Consider the following 24,975-nt stretch of genomic DNA (forward strand, 5'->3'; position numbering starts at 1 on the left):
ATGCTGATACCTACTACTGAGTTGGGTCGTTTTGACAGCATGGTCATGCCCTTTGAGCTGGAAGCGTACGATATTCTAAAGAGTCGCTCTGGTAAGCAGACAAATGTACTTAATATCACTTTTTCTGATTTTCTTTTTTAATTCATACAACTTGATGTTAATACACTATTTCCTGTTCACATGAAAGAGATAAATGAGTAAGAAATATAGATGTCCAAAAAAGCAGGTAATATTACACACAGCAAAAAATGTATGTAAAATCAATGCTATATTTTTAGTTGTTTATTTCTCCTTAGTACGTTCTCCAGCTCTGCGCTCCCCTCGCGGTGGAACCCCTCGACGTCACCTCATCACTCCAATCCCAGGTACATGGGCTGTATCCCTCTTACTCTCACCCTTTGTCTTTTTTTACCTCACCTCTTTCTTATGGATTCCTCTCCTGTCTGGTTGCTGGCTTTTCACTAATCCCAGAGAAATCTGAGAAACACAGAGAAGCTGAAACCTCTCACCTTTTGTCTCCTTTCCCTCCCTCATGCTCTTTCCTCCGTCATATCACATCTGTAGTGTCATACACACATACCCGCCTCCCAAACCTCATAGAAAACACACACACACACACATATGCACACAGATATACACACATTACCATGCACAGAATATCTCATGTTTCCTGTGCCTGCGCTGAAGCAGAGGCTTGTGTTACATCTCTGTGGCCAACAGAAAGGACTGAGACGTGCCTGGTTGGCCAATGTGACACTACAACAATACAGTGCTTTTATCATGCCTTTTCTCATTCAAGAGTCAGTGAGACACAATCAATACAGTCTCACTTTAGACTGACTGCAGCGATCTGACTCTCTAAAGTCACAGGTTAGGGGTCACGGGGTCAACAATATGAAAGAAGAAGGAAGCTGACAAGGCATCAATGAGGTGCCGGTGTTTTGGAAAGCTGAGATGGCTGACATCGCATCACAAAAGGGTGCAGACTTTGAAATTTTTTCTCCCTGACTTCTCAATAAACTGTTGAATTAAACTTCATCAAATAATATAGTTGATCCTGTAGGGGAAAGAAGAAACATATACACATCTGCTGGTTTTAGTGGTCGGGAGAGTGCTTATTTTATCCGTATGTCCCATCAGTATATCCCTATTTTACAGTAAAATTATATTGTTTTGTTCTTTTATACTGTTGTTGTTGTCCCTGACAATTTAGTATTATTGTCCATTATTTTATTACTACATTTCTATGTCCAAATGTTAAAATGAAATCCAATCCATATTTTGTTATTCAGACAGTGTAGTGTTAAATCACCCACTTTTTGCCGTTCGAAGGACATCCTTGTGATCCTTGCATCCTTTGCATGTATGTAATGCTTATAGCTAACAATGTTGTTTTTTTACAGTTAAATATGCCCAGTTGAGGAAGTAAAACTCCTTGCACCATATAATGTAGAAATTGCAATTGTGATGACAATGCTAAAAGGTAGCTCAGTACTAATGGAGCTTGTTTTAGCCTCAATATCTCAGAATTTACAGGGGAACTCCACTAATTTTACACATCAAAGTATAGTAACAGCTCTTAGAGAGTATTACTGCATATATGAATAAAGTTGTATAAAGCATTTGGTGGCTCAGAGGGAGCTGCGCGAAATCTGAGGCAGCGTTAGAGGCTCTGCTTGAGGCTAGTAACTGGAGGCAAGCAGCTCAAGGCTACAATAGCCATAGCCATAACACCCGTATATCCAAACCGAACTGTCGGTGGTAAATGTATTGTGGGTAATGTAGGAGCTGGGTTTTGACATGGAAGAAGAATGCATGGGACAAAAAAGATCTCTGATTGTGCTGCATCAACTTTGATCCTTCTTTTAAACTGTCAATGTTACATGAGTGAAATGCTAAATTGGTGGAGGATTTTTTTAACTCATGCTGACCGGCTGTTTTGACTCTTTACAGTATTTATATTCTGAAGTTCTACAAAAGTTCCACATCTGAAATAAACTTAAACTTTCATGTTTTTATGTTTGCACAGACTACAGGGGTGGGTTCCACCTCCAGCCGGTCCAGGACACACTGCGGGAGCGTCAGTTGATTGAGGAGTTGGAGAGACTACGCTTGTCCGGCCATCAGTCCAGCCATCTGCCTCCATCACGTGCCTTCACCCCTCTCTTGGATGTACCTGTGGACAACTACGCCTCCTCCACTGTGCGCTCCCGCTCCCTGAGCCCCTCACCCACCCACAGCTCCCTCCTCACAGGATCCCCACACAGCACCCAACGTGGGCACCAACCCCAACGCCCAAACAGAAGAGAGAACGGGGCATCGCAGTATGACAAGGTCTCCTTGTTGTCGCTGTCTGACAGAGGAGGCTCGTTCGTGGCTCCTGAACGTGGGAGGTCGCCTGTGAGGAATGGCCGTGGGAGAGCGAGGAGGGAGATGAGTCCTGACAGCATAGATGGCAGACTGAATAGACAGGAGGGCTACACTGAGGTCAGTGTACATGTTCCTTTGCGGCAGCGAGGGAGAACCCCTCTGGCTGATGTATTTGAGCCCCAGAGAGACAAGAGTCCATCCACAGGCAGAGCAAGCAGTCAGCAGCTAAATGGACATTCACAAAATGCTCATGGTGTGAAAAGAAGAGCAACTCTGGCACCTGAGGACTATGAAATCACCACTTTCACCATCTCTAAAGCCAAGCAGTCCCTGGGTGAGTATAATACAGAAACACATGTACTGTTTAAATATTGTAAAACTCTCTATTGTTTTCCCATATCCATTACATCACCAGTAGAGGTCAGGGCATTACTAAATTGAAAGAGATTTGGAAGCTTTAAATGCTTTAATGATAGCTGAAAAAGACCAGAGAGAGTATATAAACTATTAGACTAGTTTGAATACAGGAATCTGGTACTGTCAGTACAATAATTGTATTATTTCCCTGTGTGTTTACAGGTATTAGTATCTCTGGAGGTATGGAGTCTAGAGTCCAGCCCATGATAAAGATTGAGAAAATCTTCCCTGGGGGAGCTGCATCTACAAATGAGGCCCTGAAGGTGAGCATGGCAGAGACATTAAGAAACACCTCAAAATATTACAAAAACGTATGTTAATTCAATGTGGTAAAGGCTAAAAAAGTGAAAAATTCAGATTCTTAGCCTTGAAGTAAAATGAGACAACATGTGGTAAACACGTTTAGATGTCTGGTTGGTGTGTATTTTAAGTACCTGACGTCCGCCCGTCCCTGTGGTTATGAGTTGTTGCTATCAGTAAGAGTCTTCATGAGGTTGAAAGTGTGCAATGAGAAGTGGAGAGGAGATGAGTGGAAAGCCATCTCAAGTAGCCCATCACCTCCATTATTGATGAGGTACACAGGTGCTGGTCTGCTAATGCATTGGTAATATATGGACTGCACAGTAACTTAACAGTCGTCCTTGGTCTTGGCCTGGTTCACTTAAACATACATGATACACACACTCATTCGCCACAGTTAACCAGAGTCAAAAGTACAGTGTTAAAACAAAACCTGCATTAAGATGCGTGTGTTAAGTGAAACTAAATGTATATCTGCAGTAATAGGTTACCTATGTACACATGTGTGTTTGTGTGGGTTAATTTGCATGTGCTTCCTAACAGCTAGCTATCAATTTACAACTGCTACCCAGGTCTAATGCCAGATTAGTGTCAAACATAGGGGGGGGTCCAGTATCTGCTCAGCCTTTTAAGAACTTTCCTTGTCCATACCCCGTAAACACACATGCCCATGCTCACACCCACATAAGCACCACACAGTTTTGCAATTATTTAGTCCTAAATGAAGTATTAGACAAATTAAAGATTTGACCTGATGGTGGCACAAGGTTAGGAAAAGAGGATCATGAAAGTTATTACAGTTCATCCTGAGGAGAACATTAATGTCTTAATGGTAATCCATCCAATAGTTGTTGTGACATTTCACTAAAAAAACACAAATGTCAACCTGATGGTGGTGCTAGAGGAAAAGTCAAGGGATCGTGACATTCATTAGGATATATCCTCTGAGAATCATCAATGTCTGTACTAAATACTAAAGTTGAAGAGATATTTCAGTCTGGCTTAAAAGTGGTAGACCGACATACCAACATACTCATCAATGACATCCCAAAAGACAGAGAAGTTGTTGGTTAGTGGCCTCAGACACAGCTGTATACACCCTACTGGTGTCTGTTGCCTCCACCTCACACCTCGCAACTAGACATGTCAGCTCGCCCATATCAGCTCCCTGTTTCAGTGATATCTCCCCCTACTCTGCAGAAGGAAGTGAGACCAGGGCAGCTCGGTGTTAACATTCATCCTGTCTCCTTAGACCCACATGATAACATGTAATCTGCGAAGAATGTTGTTTTGTATGTGTCTTTCCTGTTCATTACACTCCGCCACCTGCTTTTATCAGCGGAAATCTGGACATGAGTGTGTCACGGGCCTGCATTTAACTGGCTGTGTAAGAGGGCGTGGTAAGTAGTGCAACATGTGACAGAAGACCTACCTATTCAACGTGTAGGCTTGTCTGTGGAAAAGTTTGGTTTACCCAATTTATTAAAAAACAGTTTACCATTGCAACTACTGTTACTAGTCCTTATAAAAACTGTTAACACTGTGTTATGCAGATTATGCAGAGTTACTGGTCCCTAGCCACGTTAGCAATGAGACTCCATGGATGGTAATTTTAGATGGTCAGTCAGTTGACCACTTTGGTCTAGACTGAAATATCTCAACAACTATTGGATAAGTTGCCATGAAATTTTGTACAGATAGCCATGGTCCACACCTAAAGACTTTGGTGATCCCCTGACTTTTAATCTAGCGCCACCAGCAGGTTGAAATTTGTGGCTTTGAGTGAAATATCTATTAGATAGATTGGCATGAGATTTGACATGTGTTCTCCTTGATGGACTGTAATAACTTTGGTGATCCTTTAACTTTTCCTCTAGCGCCATCATCACATCAAAATTACAAAGTGATAAATACTTTGGTTTATGACCAAATACCTGCAAATCTAAAGACATTCCCAACAGCATCAGCTACACTTAGTTTTCAGTGCTTATTAGCAAATGTTAGCATTCTAACAAGCTAAACTAAGATGATGACCGTGGTAACATTACTAAACATCAGCATGTTAGCATTGTCATTCTGAGCATGTTAGCATACTGACGTTAGCATTCAGTAACAGTAGGGGTCCTTGGCCTTGTTGATGAGGCAAGCTGCAGATAAAAATCAACTGTTCTTATGCTGTGAGGTTTTGGTCCTAATGAACCACAGCCTCCTGCCAGAAATCAGTGAACATGTTTATGGTATATTTACTAAGAATTTTACAATTACTAACTAATAATTCATCTATAATGAGGTGCAATGCTGTTGTTTGTGTGTATGAATGCATGTCTACTTATAATAAATAATACACACAGCCAATGCTTCTCCTTTCTTTTGATAAACAGTCTTGTTGAATTTACTTGGCCTGGTAAACCACTTCACCGAATTCCCTTCCATGCAAGCTGTAGTAATTTTTTACAGTCCATGTTATTTTTGGATTGTGACGTCCATTGGCTAGAAAAGAGGAAACCTCATAAATGTGCTTCCATAAATGGCCGTAAAGAGGATGGGGCAGATTAGGTTGGGATCTATTTAATTCAAATAAATTACTTTTCAAAAATGAAAAAGCACTTTTAATCTCCTCTTTGGTTAAATGGATCTAAATCTTTTGATACTGTTCTCACGGAGGCTAGGTTATTGGTGAACACCAGACTGCGTGATGAGCTGCAAGAAAACCTGTCAGGACACAGGTGTAGGACACAGGGCGGCACAGATCCCATCCTCCTGTACTGCCCAAATATTTTTGGCCCATAATAGATCGACTGGGCTGACTACTTATTTTGTCTAATGACTGGAAAGGAAAAGGGAAAGGGAAAAATATGTGATTGGTGGAGATACAACAATGGCCTCGGCCTTGCGTGTTTCTGTGTTATGTGTTGCTAACCTTCACTGAGGTTGAGCGCATGAGGCAGGTGCATCCTCGGCTAACACTGATGACATCAGAGGAAGTTCCTCTCCTCTGGGCTCTTAAGTTTTGCCACTCATTGCTCGCATCCTGCAGGAAAGAGCAACAAAACTGTCCCGTGTGTGTGTGTGTGTGTGTGTGTGTGTGTGTGTGTGTGTGTGTGTGTGTGTCTCTCTATATGTTCTTCTTTCAACAACCTCATGCTGAAGGGTAAACTTTATATGTGCACTTGTGACGGCCTTCAGTGTGAATATATCAAAGGAACAGGAGAGCCCCAATTCTCTCTGGCATAAATCAGGTTCCTGCTAAAGGACACAATCACTGCAGATTTATGGAAACTATAATGTTGATCTGGAAAGAGAAAAATTGCTACAGAAAAAGGAGCTACAGAGGGAGGAACATACAAAGATATATATAATCATGAAATATGGATAATAATCTTACTCAGATTTTTTTCATGTTGAACACACTTTCACGTGTGTTTGCATTTGCAGGCAGGGTATGAGCTGTTGTCCGTGGACGGCGAGAGTCTGCAGGGAGTAACTCATCAGCACGCTGTGGATGTAATTCGCCGCGCATTCAGCAACAAGACCAAAGACCCGATGGTTTTTGTGGTCAAGGTCCCCAAGGTCTCTACCACCCCAACTAGCCCCAGGAGAACTGCTGACTAACCTCTGTGTGCCTCACAGCCACACTGTACTCAGACATGAAGGTCACCAAAAACCTGCAACTCCCGTGGGAGTGAATAAACTACAGGTTTCACTCCAGAAGGGAAAATATGGGCCAGGTAGATCTCTGGCCATAGTGGAGATGAAGGGATGCACAGAAGCATTTGTCCTATGAAAGGCAGAGTTATGACCATAAGTAGCAGGAAACATGTCAAAGAGAAAGGTGAACAAGCAGGTTTTTAAGACTTCAGTAGATTATTTATCAGGATAAAGATTGTTATAAATCTCTTTTGCTACGATGAAATGTAAGATATTAAATGTTGCAACTGCAAGACTTTCATAACATTCTTAGTGTTTTAAGCAAATATTTTACTAAACGCATTCATTGCACATTAACTAGACAAAAAGTCAGTAATATCTGTTTTATGATAAGATTGTGAGGTTCATGAACTCCTCCTTGGTTGAAATTGTGCCACTGTTCGATGCGTGGCAACCTTGCCGTGACCTCCGAGCACCGTCTCATTGTGGAGCCAGTGGTCTGCACTGTTGGAGCATCTCAGCCCAGCAGCAGCCCCGTAGGCCTGCCAGAGGGAGATTACCCCAGTCTGCGTTATGAGATTTATAGATTTATACCCAGATTAAACCCCTGTATTATGTCAAAACTGATAGTTTGGGTTTAGTGGATGTCTGGGGAGATTATTACAAATTGCTGCTCAGTATTTTTGTGCTGTTTTCTGGCAGAAGTGCTTGTGCTCTGGAGAAATCCGCCACTTTAGAGGCTTAATTACACCACGCTGTGGACTGAGTTTATGTAGACATGTGGAGGAGTTGGAAACACATGTCAATGAAAAATGCAGGACATGAAGGCCAGTGGCACAGTTTGAATCAAAGTAGGGTAGAGGAGATATGGGCAGCAAGGTAACTGGAATATAGTGTGCATAGTGCCTTACTTCTGCAGACGGCCAGTTGGGAAAACACTTTTACACAAATTTTTCATGAACTTGGTTTTGATAAGTTCTAGAAAAGCTCAAGGTGAAATGTTTCTATTTAGACATGCAATTAAATTTAAAGATGAAACTGAGTGTGTCTATGGCTTTGAGTTATTTTAAAGGACTTCAGATATTTACTTCAATGCAGTAAACACTCATTCAGTATACTTTACAGGTAAAATAACAAGTTCAATCAACTGAATTCTAAGGTGTGACAACTTGTTCTTTAATTAAAAACAGTCATTTGTACAAGAAATGTACACAAAAATATACATGACAACTACATACTTTCTGAATTACTGGAGACACAACGTAAGTAACCTTTTTTTAAAAATGCACACAAAAGGATGAGAAAATGCCACAAAAAATAAAAGAAGTGTTACGTTGCTTTGGTCTAGTCACAGTGGCTACATTTGAAATAGATATTTTGTCTAAATAAAAGACAATGTCACTCTGTTATACTGTTTAGTGTTTTACATATTTACACAGAAAATGGTTATGCTAAGAGAGAGAGAGATATGAGGGGAAAAAACAGAAGACTGGGATGCACATTTTACAGTGAGGGTGTCAGTTTGGTTAGCAACACCTGTGCTTGTTTATCTGCACCTGTGCTGCATCTGTGGTGAGCGAGTAACAGTCTAGGTCTGGTTAACAAATTGAATATGGTTGGACAAACCCAACTTGTTCCATTCAGAGTCACTTCCCGTGGCTTTTTGTTAACAATTGATGCACAGTGCAGACTTTTAATATTCCACAAAACCTCCCAGAACACAGTGAATATGGTAATGTCATGCAAAATGTAGACCAATCAAATATACTGATCACATTTTCTGAAAGGGGTTTGATTGAATTTCCCAATGTAGGAAACTTAACGCTTTCTTGGTTTCAGCTCCGACCTCAACTTAATGAAGAAGTCACTCAAAAATAACCTGTCTCATGCATGTATAAGCTAATGACGTGCACAAAACCCAACAACGAAGACGTTTTTTGTGTGATGTTATGATGCTGACGATAAAATGACGGATCAATCAAAATGGAGAGTCAGCAGGTCACAACTGAGCACAGGATAAAAACCTCCCAACTGCTTTATCAAAGTTTGGTCATTAGAGTGTAGGTTTGTGTCACAGATTATTTTCATGCATTACAGTATAAGGTGCACTCTTTCTATGCTGCTACCTCCATTTATAACTGAACTATCATTTGAAATCTTGGTATGTGATATATATAAGTCTATATATATCAAGTCTTTATACTTTGTATATTAAACCCACACTTATACCAGTACTACAACAAAATATCTTCAAGTGCTATATATAAAAAAATATACAACATCTCCTCCAGTATATAGATTTCCATTTAACTGTTATCCTTGATATAGACTCTTTGTAAAATAAAAGTTCTCAGCCCGATACTTTTTTCCCCTGTAGAGACTTGCCATGCTCAGTGTTACACACAACTCTGCATATACTGTGAGAAAACATCAACTCACAGCTTCAAATGTTAACATGCTTTAACCACACCAGTTTCCATTTAGGGCTGTAACAGCCGACCTGCCTTGAGGACATTCAGTCCTAGCGCTATTACATCTGAACAGGCTTCTTCTGAAATCTGATATAACAAAGACATGCAGACATGCCAGTCCCGTTACCTGTATAGGAGTCAGTGAACATTATAGTCCAGTGGAGACTAGGAAGACTTTAAAAGTGTTATTTGGCTTTGGGCTGCCAAAAGCTAAATAAAGACCACTAATGGGAAACAAGGGGAATAAATGGAAACTCTGAATAAGCATGCCTACAGTTCAAACACCGGCTTAAATTTCTCAGTGACGTTGCAACCAAACTAAGAGCCCCATTTTTTGTTTCCTGATATAGCATACAAAATAGTTGAGTAAGAGACAGAGATGGAAAGAGAGATGCTGTGATCTGCTTCCTAGTGCTACATAATTATAAAATGTAAATGTTTGTCAGAGCTTGCTGCATTGTCTAAATGAGTTGACACATTGATTGAGTGCAACTATGTGACTGTTGGTGGTCTAGAAGACATGAGCAGCGTTGAAATAGAGCATTTAAGTTAAACGTTTGGTTTCTGTGTCCTCTGCAGGGTTTGGGGAAGCGACAGAACAGGATGTCCATGTGTAAGCAAACCAAGAAATAAATGTCAAAACTGGTTTGTTTAAGTTTGATGATTTGCTTCACAAGACAGACAGCTGTGTCCCGATCAGAGAGGGGGAAAGTTGTGCAAAATGATACCGTGTTTCCCTTGGTGAGCAGATTCTTTCATTTCCAGTGATGATCATTTATACTGCATTTCTGTGGAGTGGTAATAGCCACAATACATTCTTCTTCAAATAAACACTGCTGAGGAAATCCTTTTATAATTTGTAAAATTAAATATACTGTTTATCGTCAGAACACTATGAAATACAAACTGATGGTGTAATATTTTCCCTTAAGCAGTTACTCGGAGGACTAGAGTGGCAGTTGTTGTTTGTGTTGCCAATGAGCACAGTTTGGACGGGTGATGAGGTCATCATTAATAGCCGCCGGATTTGTTGATGGCACTACTGTCATGATCATTACATGCATGCTGGTGTACGGGTGTTTAACCTTGTGTGCTACCAAGAAAGGTGTGACTGCGCTTTCACCAGATTGCTGTGCGTGTAGTAAAGATTTTTTGCTTTAAATTCCCGTAGATTTTTCAATACCCTGATTTGAACATCATTGAGAAAGAAACACTTTTTCACTGCTTTTGCTCCCACAGAAGGAAATAAGTCTTTGTGTTGCCTTTATAGTGGAATAAAACCCATTAAAAGCGGGGACACCTTGTAAGAATGTACCTTTGGGAGATCTCCCTTTTGACAGTGACATGTGGTGAGTGCTTGCTCAGTGGTCCAGGAAAAGCCATGTGGAAGATGGTGCAGCATTTGGCCTGGAGTTCAATGCTTGGTTCACATCCTCAGAGTCTTTTGTGAGTTGTTTCCAGGTTTCTGTGCACATATTACTGTAAGTGTGTGTTTTTAGATCTCAGTGGCGGTGATTTCCTCAAAGTGGATGTCATTGCTGCCACTGTGGACATCATAGTCCTCCATGTCCCTGTTTTCCAGCTCCAGACTCAGCTCCCTCATCACTCGCTCAAGGTCCCGGTTTCGACGGTACATCTGGATGTAGTTCTGCTGCAGCTGTTTCTGGTAGCGGATTACCTGGGTGGAGGGAAGTACAGTACGTAAGTAAATAGTTATGGAGGATCAAGGTAAGATTTCAAATTTGTTCAATAACCCTGTCTATATTGACATTTATGACATTGGATGAAAATGACAAAGAGTGACATTAATCACCAAAAGTCTTCCTTTCTTACCTTTTCCTTTTCCTCCTGCCACACTCTCCTCTCATCGTCAAACCGTGAAAGTTGCTCCTCACTAGTCCTCCTCTCGTACATGAGTTCAGCCTTCAGCCTGTCCACCTGAGAAAAAGAGATTAATGATCATTTAATCATTAATAGACGAGTTTGAGATACTTTTAAAGAGGTGGTATTTTGCTTTTTGGCTTTTTCCCCCTTACACCTTTTTTGTCAATGTAATAGTTTTGCAAAGTGAAAAAGCCCAAAGTCCACCCCAAAGGGAGTTCCCATCTCCCACAGAAAACTCTGCTCTACACTGCCTGAATACAGCTCGTTTGTAGTCCAGCCGTTTCCCTTTTATCCCTGTGACAACACATGGATGAAAGCTAAATGCGCCTCATATAACGTTCACCATGCCGCAACTCCGACACGCCCTCAAAAGCACAGTGGAAAAGCACTGACCTGCAGCACACTCCTCTCCTCTCCCTTCCAAACACTAGCTACCCTCCAGGCAGTCAATGGACATAAAGTTGTTACTGTGATGTAGAGACGGAGCTTGGTTAAAACTTTATGGATGAAAAATACATTTGTTACAGATTAATAACTCACCACTCTGAAACTCTTGCTCCAGTCTATGTTTCCAAGCTGGTTGGCAACATTTACAGCTGAACCAAAGCTGTATGGGCTTCTCGCTGACCCGCCCTTCTCTGCTTCTGATTGGCTAGTAGTCCTTAACTAGCAACTGCGCATGTGCAACTCCCAACAAAGGGATGCATCACTCCATAGCTAAAACGAAGCCTTCAACACACATGGTGAAAAGAGGAGCTGCAGCAATGTGCAGTATGACAATAAAAATATGGTGTTTTCTGAAAATTAAACCATGAAAACCTGTTCTGGTACAACCCCTAAATAGGATTTTGAACCTGAAAATGAGCATAATACCACCTCTTTAACTACTTTATTTACTTTTTTGTAGTTTCATCTCTAACAATGCAACCTATGTGCAAAGTAATAACTACAAGTGTAAAATAAATGTAGTGGAGTGAAAAGTACAATATTTTCTTCTGAAATGTAGTATAAGATGGTATAAGTATAATAAAGCATAAGATGGAAATACTACATGTACATGTACCTCAAAACTCTATTTAAGTACGGTATTTTAGTAAATGTACTTAGTTGCTTTCCACTCCTGTACGGTTTCATTTTCAAAGCTGCAGGAAAAAACTTGTACCTGTTGTCTGAGTCCCAGCACTGTTTCTGCATTCTGCCTCTGTGCCTTGGCCTCATCACTCTCCCCTCCCCAGACCAGATGAGTCTCCTCTCCATCGCGGTACACACAGGGACTGGGACCGCCCCTTCCTGCCACACTTCTACCCTGTTGGAGGGAGAGGCTCATGCATTGTCCCTTCATGGTTGAATTTCCAGGTAGAGAGAGTCCACAGTGATTGGACAGAGTGTCACGGAGGCGGGCTGACTCCTCCTCCAAACGTCCCACTTTGTCCCGGAGCAGCTCAGCTTCGCTCTTTCGCCTCACAAGTTCATTCTCGCAGACTTCCAGCTCAAGAGATCGCGTCCGCATGGCCGCCTGGGCCTCCTGGGATCGAGCCTGGCTGGCTTGCAGTTCAGAACGGGCTTCTCGCAGCTGGGCCTTCAGCACCACAATGTCTCCGGCCTTCTGGCTGAGCTCCGACTGGATCTCCTTCAGCTGCTGCTTCAGGAGGGAGATCTCTCCTGACTTCTGACACACCTGAAGGGACAAGAGAAGAGCATGTTACAGAGAGAGGTGGAAATGCTGAAAATACAGAACAAACTTATTACAACAAACTTATTATGAGATTATGAAGTTAATTTAAGCCTACTAGGTATCACCTCTGACTTCACACCCTTTTTCTAGGAGCATTTTATGCTTTTATTAGTGAGTCAACCACAGCAAGAATGGTAGGCAACAACGTGCAGCAAACACCAAGTGTCTGACTCACCTCCCATTTTGTCTCTTCCAGACGTGGGCCCAGCTGCGTCTGCTCCCTCTGGATGGTGGCACACCTCCTTTCTAGTGTCTCTCTGTCCTGCAGCAGAGAGGAGAAGTCCTCCTGCAGCTTCTTCTTCTCCTGCTGTAGTTGAAATACCTGATGACAGACACAGTTCCATATTTTATAAAACAGATATGTCGATCTAGATAAGACATGCACCCTCAAAGAAAGAATCTCCATACCCACAACTAAAGCACAAGACTAGCAAAGCAATAATGTGAAGATCTCTATGTACATAACAAATTTTCAGCTTAGTAGGTTAGCTTAGAGGTTCATTTCAAATTGATATAAGACATCAACTCCTACAAAATGATAAAGTCAAAATGAGCTGCTGCACTTCTTACTAAAAAAATGAAATAATTTCAAGAAATGTTTTTCTTCCTAACAGATCAGATCAGTTTTGGGGGGGAAACTCTATTTTTCATTTTCATTTTCCCCACACAAATCTCTGTCTGTGTCAATGTTTTAAAAGCTTTTTAAATATTTAGCATACCTGTAACTGTAGCACCTGCTGTGCCCTCTGGGCCTTCTGAGAAGCCTGCTTCATCTTTGTTGCACAGTTCTGTCGCAGCTCCTCCATCTCTCTTTCACAGCGACGCTGCTTCTCCTCATACACCTTTCAGAGCAAAAGATGTGTGAAAGGTCAGAGGTTAGTAATTCATCTGCACTAACATCACATCAAGCTATTTATTGGGTGTTTTTTTATAACCTGGCAGATAGCAGCTTCATTCTCATCCAGATTTTCCCGGAGCTGCTGGAGCTCCAGGTCTCGTTCCCTCAGCTTCTCCTCGAGCTCTCTCACCACCACCTCATAGCCATCTGTGGGTGGCGGCGAGTGGCCACAGGACCCGCTGTCCGACAGCGGCTGCCCACGGCCACTTAGCGACCCCGAGCCTGTGCTCTTGCTGGATGAGGAACGTCCACTGTCTGAGTTAGTGTGGCCATGGCTCCCGCTTCCACCTGAAGTGTTCCGGCCCAGGCCCGACACGGGCTCCAGCTGGCCCCCGGAGCCAGACCCAGAGCTTGAGCCCTCACTGGGGGCCAGACTGTAGCCTGTGCTGCTGTGAGTAGGGAGGCTGGAGAGGGAGTTCCTCCCTGAATCTGACATGGAGCAGGACTGGCTGCTCCGAGCATTGCGGCCTCCGCAGAAGGAGTTGCGTTTCCCTTCAGAGCTGGAACCGCTGCTCCCTCCGATGGCATTCGTTCCGCCGACACTGTTGGATCCTCCAAGGGGCAGCAGGAGGTTGAGGCTAGCCTGGCTCTCTGACAGACTGCTACCCCCTGGCCGGGGTGACAAGTACTGGACAGAGTGACGATTCTTGGGAATGACAGGTTTGAATGCTGTAGGACGGATCAGCACTTTCTCCATGTTCTGAAAGTGCAAAATTATAATAAAAACAGCATTAGTGATTGATAAAAGCTCAGCTGCACTAATTAGCAATGGCTGAATAAAACTCAGAGAGGGGTGAGTGATATGCTGGCAGGTCAACCCTCAAGGCTCTGATTAATTGAACTTGGTTTAATTGATATTCATGGGCTTCATTAAACAATTTTCTTAATGATTTTCCTATCATCTAAGATAGAAAAACAGGCAAGAGAGGAAGAAAGTGAAAGAGGAGAGGACAAAGAAAATCTGATTAAAGGGCAAAGAAACAAAGAGGAGGGAGAAGAGACAAGAGGGGGTGAAAAGCTCCTCAAGAGTTTTGTGAGCATTTTTTTTAATGATCTTGCTCAGGGTTCACTAAATATGTCACTGAAAGCAAGGTGAGTAGCTTTCAAACAATCATCTGAGCCTGTGATTCCCCCTGGATCGATGGAAATACATAGCCGATTAGACAGCAGCTGTAAAACATGTCATGTCACAAATGCTCATGTTTTCTTATGTGTTTCGTGATTACAGTCTATATTCCAAGGAAAGCAGAGAAAAAAGTCTTTGCTTTGATATTTAATGTCAGAGAGTGTAATATTAAAAAAAGTTTTAAAATCATGTAAAATAAATAGCATTTCTTAGAGTCTGTCCTATTGTATAGAAGTTTGTTTATAGAAGTGGCTCTATAATGTACTCCTCTTACCTTCTCTAACTGTCCGGACACCGGGATGAGTTTGGGAGGAGGCCCTCCAATGTTGCCATTCAGAGTCCTGTTGTCCCTTTGCTCCTCCGAGTCACTGCACGGACTTGTAGTTGCCAGCACCGGGTTGTCGTTCCAGTCTCCAACCACCACCTCATCGCTCACATACCCAAAGTTCCCACTAGTGCCACCACCTACTACTCCAGAAACTGTTCCACTGGCTGCCCCAGCAGAGTTACCAGGCCGGGGCTGCTTCTTGGTGGGCAGCGGTGGAGGCAGAACCTGGGCCTGGGGATGCGTTTGGTTGCTGATGACTAGAAGCTGCTCCAGGGAGCTCCCGCTTCGGAGGGTATTATCCTGGAGCCGGAAGCAGCTGGTAGCCGGCGTGGAGCGGCGTGACTTGGAGGTGAATTCGCTGGCGGCCCGGCAGTGTCTCTCCTGGTATGTCCGGCCTGATATGAGACTGCTGACAGAACCCATGGCTGTCCCAGAGCTGCAAGGACCACAGGGGTCAGGACAGGGGCCTGAGGGGGAGTGGGACGATAGCGGCCGGCACTGCTGGACGTCGAGACCTGGATTGGGGTGGTCAGTCACGGTCACAGGTAGTGCCTGAACCAGAGCCATGGCACCCTGACAGCGTCAGACACACCACACACTCTGATGAGAGAAAGAAAATAAGGACATTTTTAATTTATACTGTAGATGCAACAGATATGAGTATTACATGCTCTGTTGGTCTTTCATTCAGTATTCATGAGATATAATAACTGCCAATGATGTCACAACCAGGTTTATGGCCCTTTAGCCTGCTAAAATGTATTTAATATAGTTCTACCAAATCATTTATTCTGCCTTCTCTGACTGATTTGTAACTTGACTTTAACTGAAAATTTAACATAAACTCAGAAATCACAACATGCACAAAAAGTGCTGACTAGTACCCAGCAAAAACTGCTGCACAGACCACACATAAACATATGATGTAAAGAAAACTGAAGCCTACAAGCCAAATATCGTTAAAATCTTTCACCACTGTAGCGACACCAGACTGAAATGTGATCAATTCAGAGCTTTTTCACTGATTTCTCTAAGCAGGCAGTCAAAGAATATGTACAGGCAGTTTAATTTAAGACACAAGACAAAGACAGAGTTTAAATTCTGAACCATTACTGAACAACAGCTGGTTTTACGAAATGAGTTTACTATTGGGTCGTGCTGAAGACATATTGTGAGCCAGGTTCAGTTGTGATGAATAAGTTTCGGAGACTGATGAAGACTTAACATAGCATGTTTTCTTGAGCCTGGCCGAGCAGATACAGTGCCAGCAAACAACATGTGAATACGTCAAGTGCCAACACCATCTTTTAATCCCTTTCATGTTTCTGTCTTCCCGCTAGTTCCTGTACATTTACCCTTTTAGGTCATCTTAACTGGCCTTAACCTAGAACAACAAATCTATCTGGTGTTTAGACTCCAATATACATCATATTGGAATCTGTTACTGTACTCTAATCTGTAAAACCAGTTCTTGTAAACATTATTGTAAGACTCAACCTTGCCAGATTCCCAGAGAACACAGATATCTGCTAGCCTGACACTCGAGTTACTGTCTCTCCCCAATTAGTCTGTAACTGTTGTCTCCCTAACAAGGACAGTTATATGTGAGAAATAACTAGAGCTTTAAGGTCAGTGAACACTTGTAGGGTCAGCTAATGACTCTAAGCTTGACCTGTCTTACCTTTCCCTGTTATAACAATTAAGCCCCCTAAGAAATATTCTATAACAGGTCGTATTTTCCTTGAAGTTATTTTCCCCCTATATTTCCAAAGAGGCATACAGCTACCTCAGACAGATCACTTCAATAGATCTTTATAACAGTGGACAGTTTGACTCATCAAACACAAGTGTTGTGGAAACTGTCAACAAGCACTGAACACGTAATAAAATAATACTAACACTGCTGGGTTGAAGACTGACATATTGTATGGTGTAAGTAATAATGTTAACAATGTTCCAGTTTCAGGACACCACTGTTACACTTGAATGGAACAGGCCATTGTTAACGTTATCAGTAATACCTGTGCTTTTACTCTATGACAAGTCAAAGTGTCAGTTGCCTCTACAGAACACATACATCATGCAATAAATAATAAGTAGAGATATAGTTTCTATAGTATAAAACTATTGCCTGAGGAAGACCTGTAGTTGGTTGAAACGTTGCTGATAAAAATAAAAGGGAGCTGCAATTCCAGTGTGCAGGTATTGCAATTAGCAACTGTAGCATGCTAACACACTAAACCAAGATGGTGAACATGGTAAATTATGCCTGCTAAACATCAGCATGTTAGCATTGCCATTGTAAGCATGCCATCATGTCGTTAGCACATTAGAATTTAGGTTAAAGCACCACTGTGCCTAAGCACTAACCTGCCTAAGTAGTTATGTGTTAATGATACATTTTACTGACAAAAAATGTGTCTTGTGTGGATTCAATACAGATAATTTATTGAACCCTGATTTCATTTAAAGTTTTAATTTGTTTTTTCCTTGCAAGAGAGCAAGAGACAAAACTAGAGAAACAGACATTTTGGTCATAGCAGGAAAAGCACAGGTATTACTAATAACGTTACCGATTGCTCTGCTTTAATCAGCTCTCCCAGCAAGCCACGATAGTGTGACAGTGAGCCAGCATGCACCCAATACCAGGAAAACTCTCAAACTGAAAGAGCTAAATGGAAATTAGCCATTTATAATTGTATTACTAACACCTGCTTTCCTTACTGTAGATGTAATACACTTAAACCAAACAAGAAAAATAATTATAACTGTTCTTGCAGGGTGCCGACAGATGCTAATGTGATTTGGGCTTAGCATCTCCTCCATGTGTTAAAAATATGTGATAAAAATATGTGAATGATACTCATTATGTGGTAAATAGCTTTACTGTCGGCTTCAAATTATAGGGCTAATCATCTTAACATTATCCTTAAATTGTTCATATTAAAATGATTAAATAGAAATACATAATTTTTAATATTTGGAAAATTAAAATGTGACGGATTTACTGTACATAAATACTTATTACAATTAAAAACAATGTTCTTTGTAACAATGAAGCCAAATTATTGATTTTAGGCATGTTTTCGCTGGCAGCACTCATTAGCTACAGCCACTTCACAGCTGTTTATTTGAAACTTTTCTCCTGGGGGAGCATGTCTCCAGACCGTAAAGGCTCATCCCTCATTAAATACACTCTATATCTCCGGTGACGCCACTGCTAATTGTCAATGTCATTAACGAGACAGGGAGAGAAAGAAAAGGATGGATTTAGTTGGGAGTGAGGATGGAACAGACAGAGGGAGAGAGAATGAGTCAGTCTTCACTGTCTGCAGCTGTTCTGTAATTTTCCTGAATGTCCCCGTCTGAACCTGGTGAGCATTCGTCTATGTATTACTTATAAAGGGGTTTAAAAACTTGTCAAATCATTGTTTCATGATCACAATGCTTGCACGCCCATCAAAAAATGTTTGAAGAAATGATTAATAGCCTCACTATTTTTAGGATGAGAAACATTGATGCATATTATTAACACAATAAGTGGCAGCAGATTAAGTCTTCCATTTGCAGATAGTATTATCGGGGCGACAGAGAGGGGACACATATCCTCAGCCTGTCATGCCAAGGCCAAATCTGTCTGGCCAAGTGGAATAATCCACGCCAGCTATGGCTCTACAGTCTGCCAGGACTAACACAATCATACAGACTGACACTCAAACACACGCACAGCAACGTGCACCGTCATAAACATCCACACACACAAAACAAAAATGGATGCATCAACAGCAACAGGGTGCACATCATATAAGTTGGTCCTGAGTCAGACAAAAAATATGTTATATCAAACTAAATTTTAACAGGCAGAAACCTCAAGCAGAACCTACAGTCTGGTGAGCAGCCAACTGCCTCATTCGGTTGGGTTGGGGGTTTGTGTACTGAAAACCCTTCCACATTCACAAACAAAGAAAAAACTATTGTAAAACTTCTATTATGACAGGCTAGGGGCCTTAGTATTCTCTAAACAAAGTGGTTTTCAGACCATCAAACAGTGTCTTAACTTTCTGAAACAGACAATCCACTTACCATGGACACTATAGCTAGCGATTGGCCAGAGATGTGCAGGGGTAACAAAGTATGCTATGATGCATGATTTTAACTTTAACGCAAAACAACAGCATGTATGCCTTTGAGGACAGACGACCAAAAGTCCCCATTACTAGCGTCACATCGGGAGCACCGGAAGATTTGCCGGTGGTCTGAGAGCTGTTTTGGCCTGCCATTAATTGTCAACTTGACCAGCGGCAGTGTAAATATTGCAAGATGTTTTTTAACACACATCAGGTGCGTCTCAAGGCCTTTTCAGACAGGGAGCAACACTCCGTCTGAGTACTTGCTTGGATCTGCCCTATAAAGAAAATATAGCTGTACCAAGAATTCAGTAGCAGTGCACAGAAACTACCCATATAGTGACTGGTGTTTACTCGTGGAGCACTTATCTACCTGTCTGTTCACATGGGGAGTGCAGGCTATAGAAAAAGTTAAAATATATTTTCTAGAAATTGTTGAAAGATAGATGTGTTTTGTTTTTTGTGCTGTTTACCTTATTGACACCAGTGAGAGAACATTTTAATCTATTGGGTTTTTTTTCTGTATAGGAGTGCATTTTGGACTGTTCATTGTTGTAGCTTATGTTCAGGGTCATGTGTGTGAAGTTTTTTGATACTTCTGATATGACTGAAGCTTGAATGTAAAGATAATCATTTGAACATTTGAGCAAAATGTATATCTCATTCTCTTTTTAAAAAGTGTAGGCTAATTGTTTTTGTCCCTAGCCTTGTGCTATGATTGGTGTATTTCTAGGGAGTTTTTGGTGCACCCATAGCCATAGCATACCTTGAAACACTCTGAACACAGTGTTCAGATCTTCTTTTATACAGTCTATGGTTCAGTCCCAAATGTTTGTATTTTGCAATGTGGATAACTTTCTTCCACATGAACATTGTGGCCAAATCTATACCTAGTTTGGTACCCATAACATCAACAAATATTGTTAGTCTACAAAATTAGCGGTCTGGTGGTTTACGAGAATAGGGTAGCCTAGGATGGAGTCAATATCGCAAACGGAATTATTGTGCCAGTCCGCCCCTGGTCCCCATTATCACCATTTGCCTTTGAGTTAGGCTAGGCATGAACTCTTTTGCCTTTAGACGTGGTTGGACATCATGCCGAATGAACTAGTTTGTTTCAAGCATACTGAACCCTTGAAGATGTATGCATTGCAGAAATCAAAACGAGGCTAAGAGGGCAGCAGGGCATGTAGGTGGTCCAGTTCAGTCCAAATGTCAAGAATCTCTAAGTGGTACTGTGTTAATCAAGTAGAAGAAATTAAATACCCTGCATTTATGTATTAAAAAATACTTCTTAGTTACATTTCACAAACTTGTAGTGATTATTAATGGTGATTTTAGGTCATATCATCCAGTACTTAGTATCGGAATTGAGAAGAAAAATACAGCTTTGTTCTAATTATTCGGCCATATTGACTAAACTGTAAGCATGTCTGTGAGTATGTGACAGGGAGTGAGGGGGAGTTAAAGAGAAGAGACAGACTTCATGAGTAAACATGAGTCAACGAGATAAAGACATGTGTGGTATGTGATCACTTCCCATGCCAAAATAATCACGCCTCTCAACCTCCTTTCACCTTTTATCTAGCCGACCCCACCTCTTCTCTCCCAGCCCTGACAGGGACCTCTCAGGCGGGGATAATAGAATTAACAACCCTCTGAGACCGTCAACTGTGACCCCCCCCCCGATGAGCGGAGGGGAGCTGGTCTGATTTTGTCCTCCCACCGCTGTAACCTCCAAGGGTCTGGTATTGTTCTTGCTACTCAGGCAACAAATCCCAGAAGCCAATTTCCCCCTCTGATGTTGTTCACTGGTTGTTTCTTAAAGTTACTGAAGACCTCCTCTCCTCACCTTCTTGACTGCAATCCTCTGACAAAGTGAAAATACTTTTAGCATCCATCCTCACCGCCTCCTCCACATTTCTCATTACATGCATCCTCCTTTGCTGTCAGCAGCACAAGACAGGCAGAGAAAAACCAGTCACCGTCACTAAAAATAGAAAGCATCTCAAGTGCCTGAAATCATTCTGATAGTCTTTCATGAGGCGCTTCTCTCAGCGAGGCATTTGATTCGACATTCAAAAATAAACTCCAATAGTGTTGCTGCCAGCTATTGTGGGGTCAACCTGGGGCCACTCTACACCACATCCTGACAGTCTAAAACTATTAAATGATGCTGAATGGCTTAAAGGCAGCCTCACTGCTTCTGTCAGGAACTGTAAATACACCAAGTGGTTGTGAGAGTTTACCCTCCACACGCCACCAACTGGCCCATGATGAGTAAGAGCAGGACTGACAGAAGAAAGAGGTTCCCAGGTAGCTCTCTAACAAGATCCAGAAGGGGGTCTGTGAGGGGGAAATAATCTCGTTATGATAAGTCTGTTAATAACAGCTGTATTAGACAAGGAGAGGAAGCCCATTATTCCGCAGCAGCAGATCGCGCCTCGCAATCACACGCAACCTCCAAGTTGCTCCGGAGACTCAGGACAGAGTTAGAGAAGCGAGAATAAGGCAAAAGAGAAAGAAGTGGGTTTGGGGGTGAAAATACAAAGGCAGGCAGGGTGGGGGTGGTGGTCAAAGGCTTAGGGAAATTCCAATATCAGGTAGTCCAAAGAGAGGCTCTAAAGAGGCCTGAGCTCTTGGGAACACCGGGCATCTATAATCCTTTTTGGTCATTATTTGGCCAGCAGACAGACACCAAGGTCTGAGCAGCTTAAGATCGCCTAACAGCAAAATCAAATGTGAAGGCAGACGACATTTCCTATCTAAACCATTGCCTTATTGCTTAGCGCCGAACACATTACTTGTGTCAGTTTTCTTTTCTCTCTTTTATCATCTTCCTTCCACATGTCTGCCTCTTTCAGATGTTGTAATGATAAGAGACAAGGAGCAAAAAAAATTACAGCTGAAATTTACACATGGGGCCTTTTAAGCTGAGGCCACATGTGCAAGAGTTTCCGCTGATATGATCTATCACTATGAAAACAAATCAAGCCGAAACGTCTTCAGTCCTGCAAAACCAGAGAGGTCATGGGTGCATGTTGTCAAGCTTTGCAGCAGCAGAGACCTACAGCAGAGCAAAGGTAGAAGATTCGTTGTGAATATTTTTGAGGAAACCTGTTGAAACTTGGATAATGTACAAACTAGCCAAGTGTGATGTAGGGCTGCAACTAACGATTATTTTGTTTATGTACTAATCTGCTGATTATTTTCACGATTAATCGACTAATCGTTTATAAAATAAAAAGGTCAAGAAATTGTGAAAAATGCTCATCACAATCCTCCAGAGCACAAAGTGACGTCAAATTGCTTCTTTTGTCCAACCAACAGTCCAAAACCCAAAGACTCTTCATTTACTATCATAAATGAGAAAAAAATAGAAGAAATTACTTAGATTTAAGAAGATGAAAGAATCAAATTCTTCTCATTTTTGTTCAGAAAAATTGACTGAAACAATTAATTGATTATCAAAATAGTTGTCGATTAGTTTTCTTTCGATCAACTAATCGACTATCGACTAATGGTTGCAGCTCTAGTGTGATGCTAGCTACTGTGCTTATGCTTGGCTTCGATCCACAAAGATACAAACAAATGCAATGTTTCCTGTGTGCTGGCTCTGTTTTGAACTGAATTTATTCGCATTGTCAAACAGGACGGGAGCAAACCAACAAATAATGGCAAACTTATTTGCATTTCTCTACAGAAGCATACTCCCTAGTGATGGTAATTGTAAACCATTACCCCTACATATAGCCATATATTGGTTACAAAATATTCTGAATAAAGCTAGGGCTGCGTTTGATGATTATTCTCATACTTTACTCTCTAAATTATTTATCGAATTGTTTATTCTATAGATTATTTCTATATAAGCAGGTACTCAATTTAAACTATAAAGCAGAAAAAACAGCAAGTCCTAAAATTGGAGAAGCTGTAAACAGCAAATGATTGGCAATTTAAAGTTGATGATACACGGGGCAACTTTTTGAGCAATATTGTTGGTGGCAAGTCCGACTATGCTTTGAACGGATAGCAGCGGGGCGGGGTGGGGGGGATAACAGTAGTAATCTTTACTCATTACCATTGACGGCAACATTGCCCAACAACATTGCTCTAAAAGTTGCTCCTTGTATCATCAGCTTTATTCAACAAATATTTTTAAATGAAGACTCTCAATATTCTGTAAATCTGACTTATTTTTTGGCAAATAACATTCACATATTAATAACCTCCTGTGCATAATAACTGTCTCTTTAGCAGCTAAATGCTCCACTATGTTCACCAGCTAGTTACACATAGTTATTTGATCCATTGTTAATATAAAAATATTGATTAGTGCAGCTTTAACCACTGGTAAAGGTGACATCTTCTTGACTACCTGCCATGTTTTTAGGGTCTTGCCACCTCCTTCCTCCACTTTCATCCCTCTTTCCTGTTCCTGACTATTTTCACCTACGCCCCTTTCCTCTCTTCTTGCTTCCTGTGTTGGCTTATTGCTCCACTGCTCTCCAGTCACACTTTCATTTTCCATCCCCCCTTTCCTACGACTCCCTGCTCACTGGTCTATGCATCTAGATTTTCATCAGTGACTTCTTTAACCGCAACACCACAGCGTGACTAACTGAAGGCAAAGCCAGTGTGAAGACGAGAGCAACAGGTGGAAAGTATAAAATTTTCAAATCAGAGCAGGCACGGTGTGGATGAGGGCAAAAGTATCAGCATGTGAGCAGTAATGAGAACCATTCATAAAAAATGTATTTGTGTAACTTTTCTTCTTCTTTGATGGGTGGTCACTGCCCAATAGAATTTAACTGATGCAAAGATAGTAGTCAATGGTATCCAAACACTTTGAGTTTCCAAAATAAAGCAGGATATTGTGTGTAGTAAGTTATTGTGCTGTGTAAAGTTGAGAGCTTGTTCAGACCAGCCTTGATTAATCATGAGACCGGTGATCCCAATGGATGGAGAGAGTCTAACAAAGAAAGAGAGACTGAGGCAGAGAGAAAGTCAACAGGCTAGGTGAGTCACAATAATCCCCGATGGCTGCTAACAAAAGAAAATCCACAAGTACAGGCAAAGCAGCAGCACACCGACACACATAGTACCTCAGCAAGGCAATCAGTCCACACCTAATCTACTCTCCCATTTATTTGTCAAGCATCTACTCACTGAAACTCAACAATAAAACTTCAAACAGCCAAGAAAATGGTATTGTGATGAAGTCAGCCGACTCCACAGTAAAATGAGAGAAGTGTTTTAATCTTTTGCCAGAAGACCTGAGGTTATAATATGCCTCCATTCCAACACAATGACTATCTGTCTGAATGGTCTTTCACTGTCACCTACCCCCACATGGCTTGGCTTTAAGATTTTGCAGAATGTGTGTGTGTGTGTGTGTATGAGACTGCTGAATGCATGTAAACGTACTCAGTTCTCATTAACCCCTCGCCTCAGTGCCAAGTCTCTTTTCATTCAAACCAGGGAGATATTGTCCTCTTTGGCAAAGTAACATGGCTGACATTGTAGCTTAACAAAAGTTGTGAGTTCTTGGCTGCGTCCAGGCTGCTGTGAAGCTCTAACTTCATTAAACCAGGTTTTCTGTGGTGACACAAACTGAGAAATAAGGTTTCTAAAAAGTGGTCTGTGCAGAAGTAATTGGCAAAAGGTCCTC

At 41.7% G+C, this 24,975-nt stretch overlaps 2 protein-coding genes across 4 annotated transcripts in view; one reads left to right on the forward strand and one right to left on the reverse strand.

The window, feature by feature from the left end:
* Positions 1-7,777, forward strand: part of LOC123984501 (PDZ domain-containing protein 7-like) — a 38,237-nt gene extending 30,460 nt beyond the window's left edge. The window contains exons 7-11 of the mRNA XM_046071417.1: positions 1-91; positions 297-365; positions 2,030-2,704; positions 2,950-3,050; positions 6,523-7,777. The exon at positions 1-91 is cut by the window's left edge and continues 1 nt beyond it. Of these exons, the coding sequence (XP_045927373.1) occupies positions 1-91; positions 297-365; positions 2,030-2,704; positions 2,950-3,050; positions 6,523-6,699 (1,113 nt within the window). The 3' untranslated portion in view covers positions 6,700-7,777. The remainder of the gene's footprint in view (positions 92-296; positions 366-2,029; positions 2,705-2,949; positions 3,051-6,522) is intronic.
* Positions 7,778-7,890: 113 nt separating this feature from the next.
* lzts2a (leucine zipper, putative tumor suppressor 2a) overlaps positions 7,891-24,975 on the reverse strand; it is a 43,474-nt gene continuing 26,389 nt past the window's right edge. For all 3 annotated transcript variants that reach the window (XM_046070647.1, XM_046070648.1, XM_046070646.1), the window contains 7 exons: positions 15,124-15,777; positions 13,761-14,423; positions 13,545-13,667; positions 13,001-13,147; positions 12,253-12,768; positions 11,040-11,144; positions 7,891-10,884 (listed from right to left, as the gene is read on the reverse strand). In XM_046070647.1, coding sequence (XP_045926603.1) covers positions 10,702-10,884; positions 11,040-11,144; positions 12,253-12,768; positions 13,001-13,147; positions 13,545-13,667; positions 13,761-14,423; positions 15,124-15,744 — 2,358 coding nt within the window. In that variant the 5' untranslated portion in view covers positions 15,745-15,777 and the 3' untranslated portion in view covers positions 7,891-10,701. The remainder of the gene's footprint in view (positions 10,885-11,039; positions 11,145-12,252; positions 12,769-13,000; positions 13,148-13,544; positions 13,668-13,760; positions 14,424-15,123; positions 15,778-24,975) is intronic.

The sequence above is a fragment of the Micropterus dolomieu genome, linkage group LG15, assembly GCF_021292245.1.
Source record: "Micropterus dolomieu isolate WLL.071019.BEF.003 ecotype Adirondacks linkage group LG15, ASM2129224v1, whole genome shotgun sequence".
Taxonomy (NCBI): domain Eukaryota; kingdom Metazoa; phylum Chordata; class Actinopteri; order Centrarchiformes; family Centrarchidae; genus Micropterus; species Micropterus dolomieu.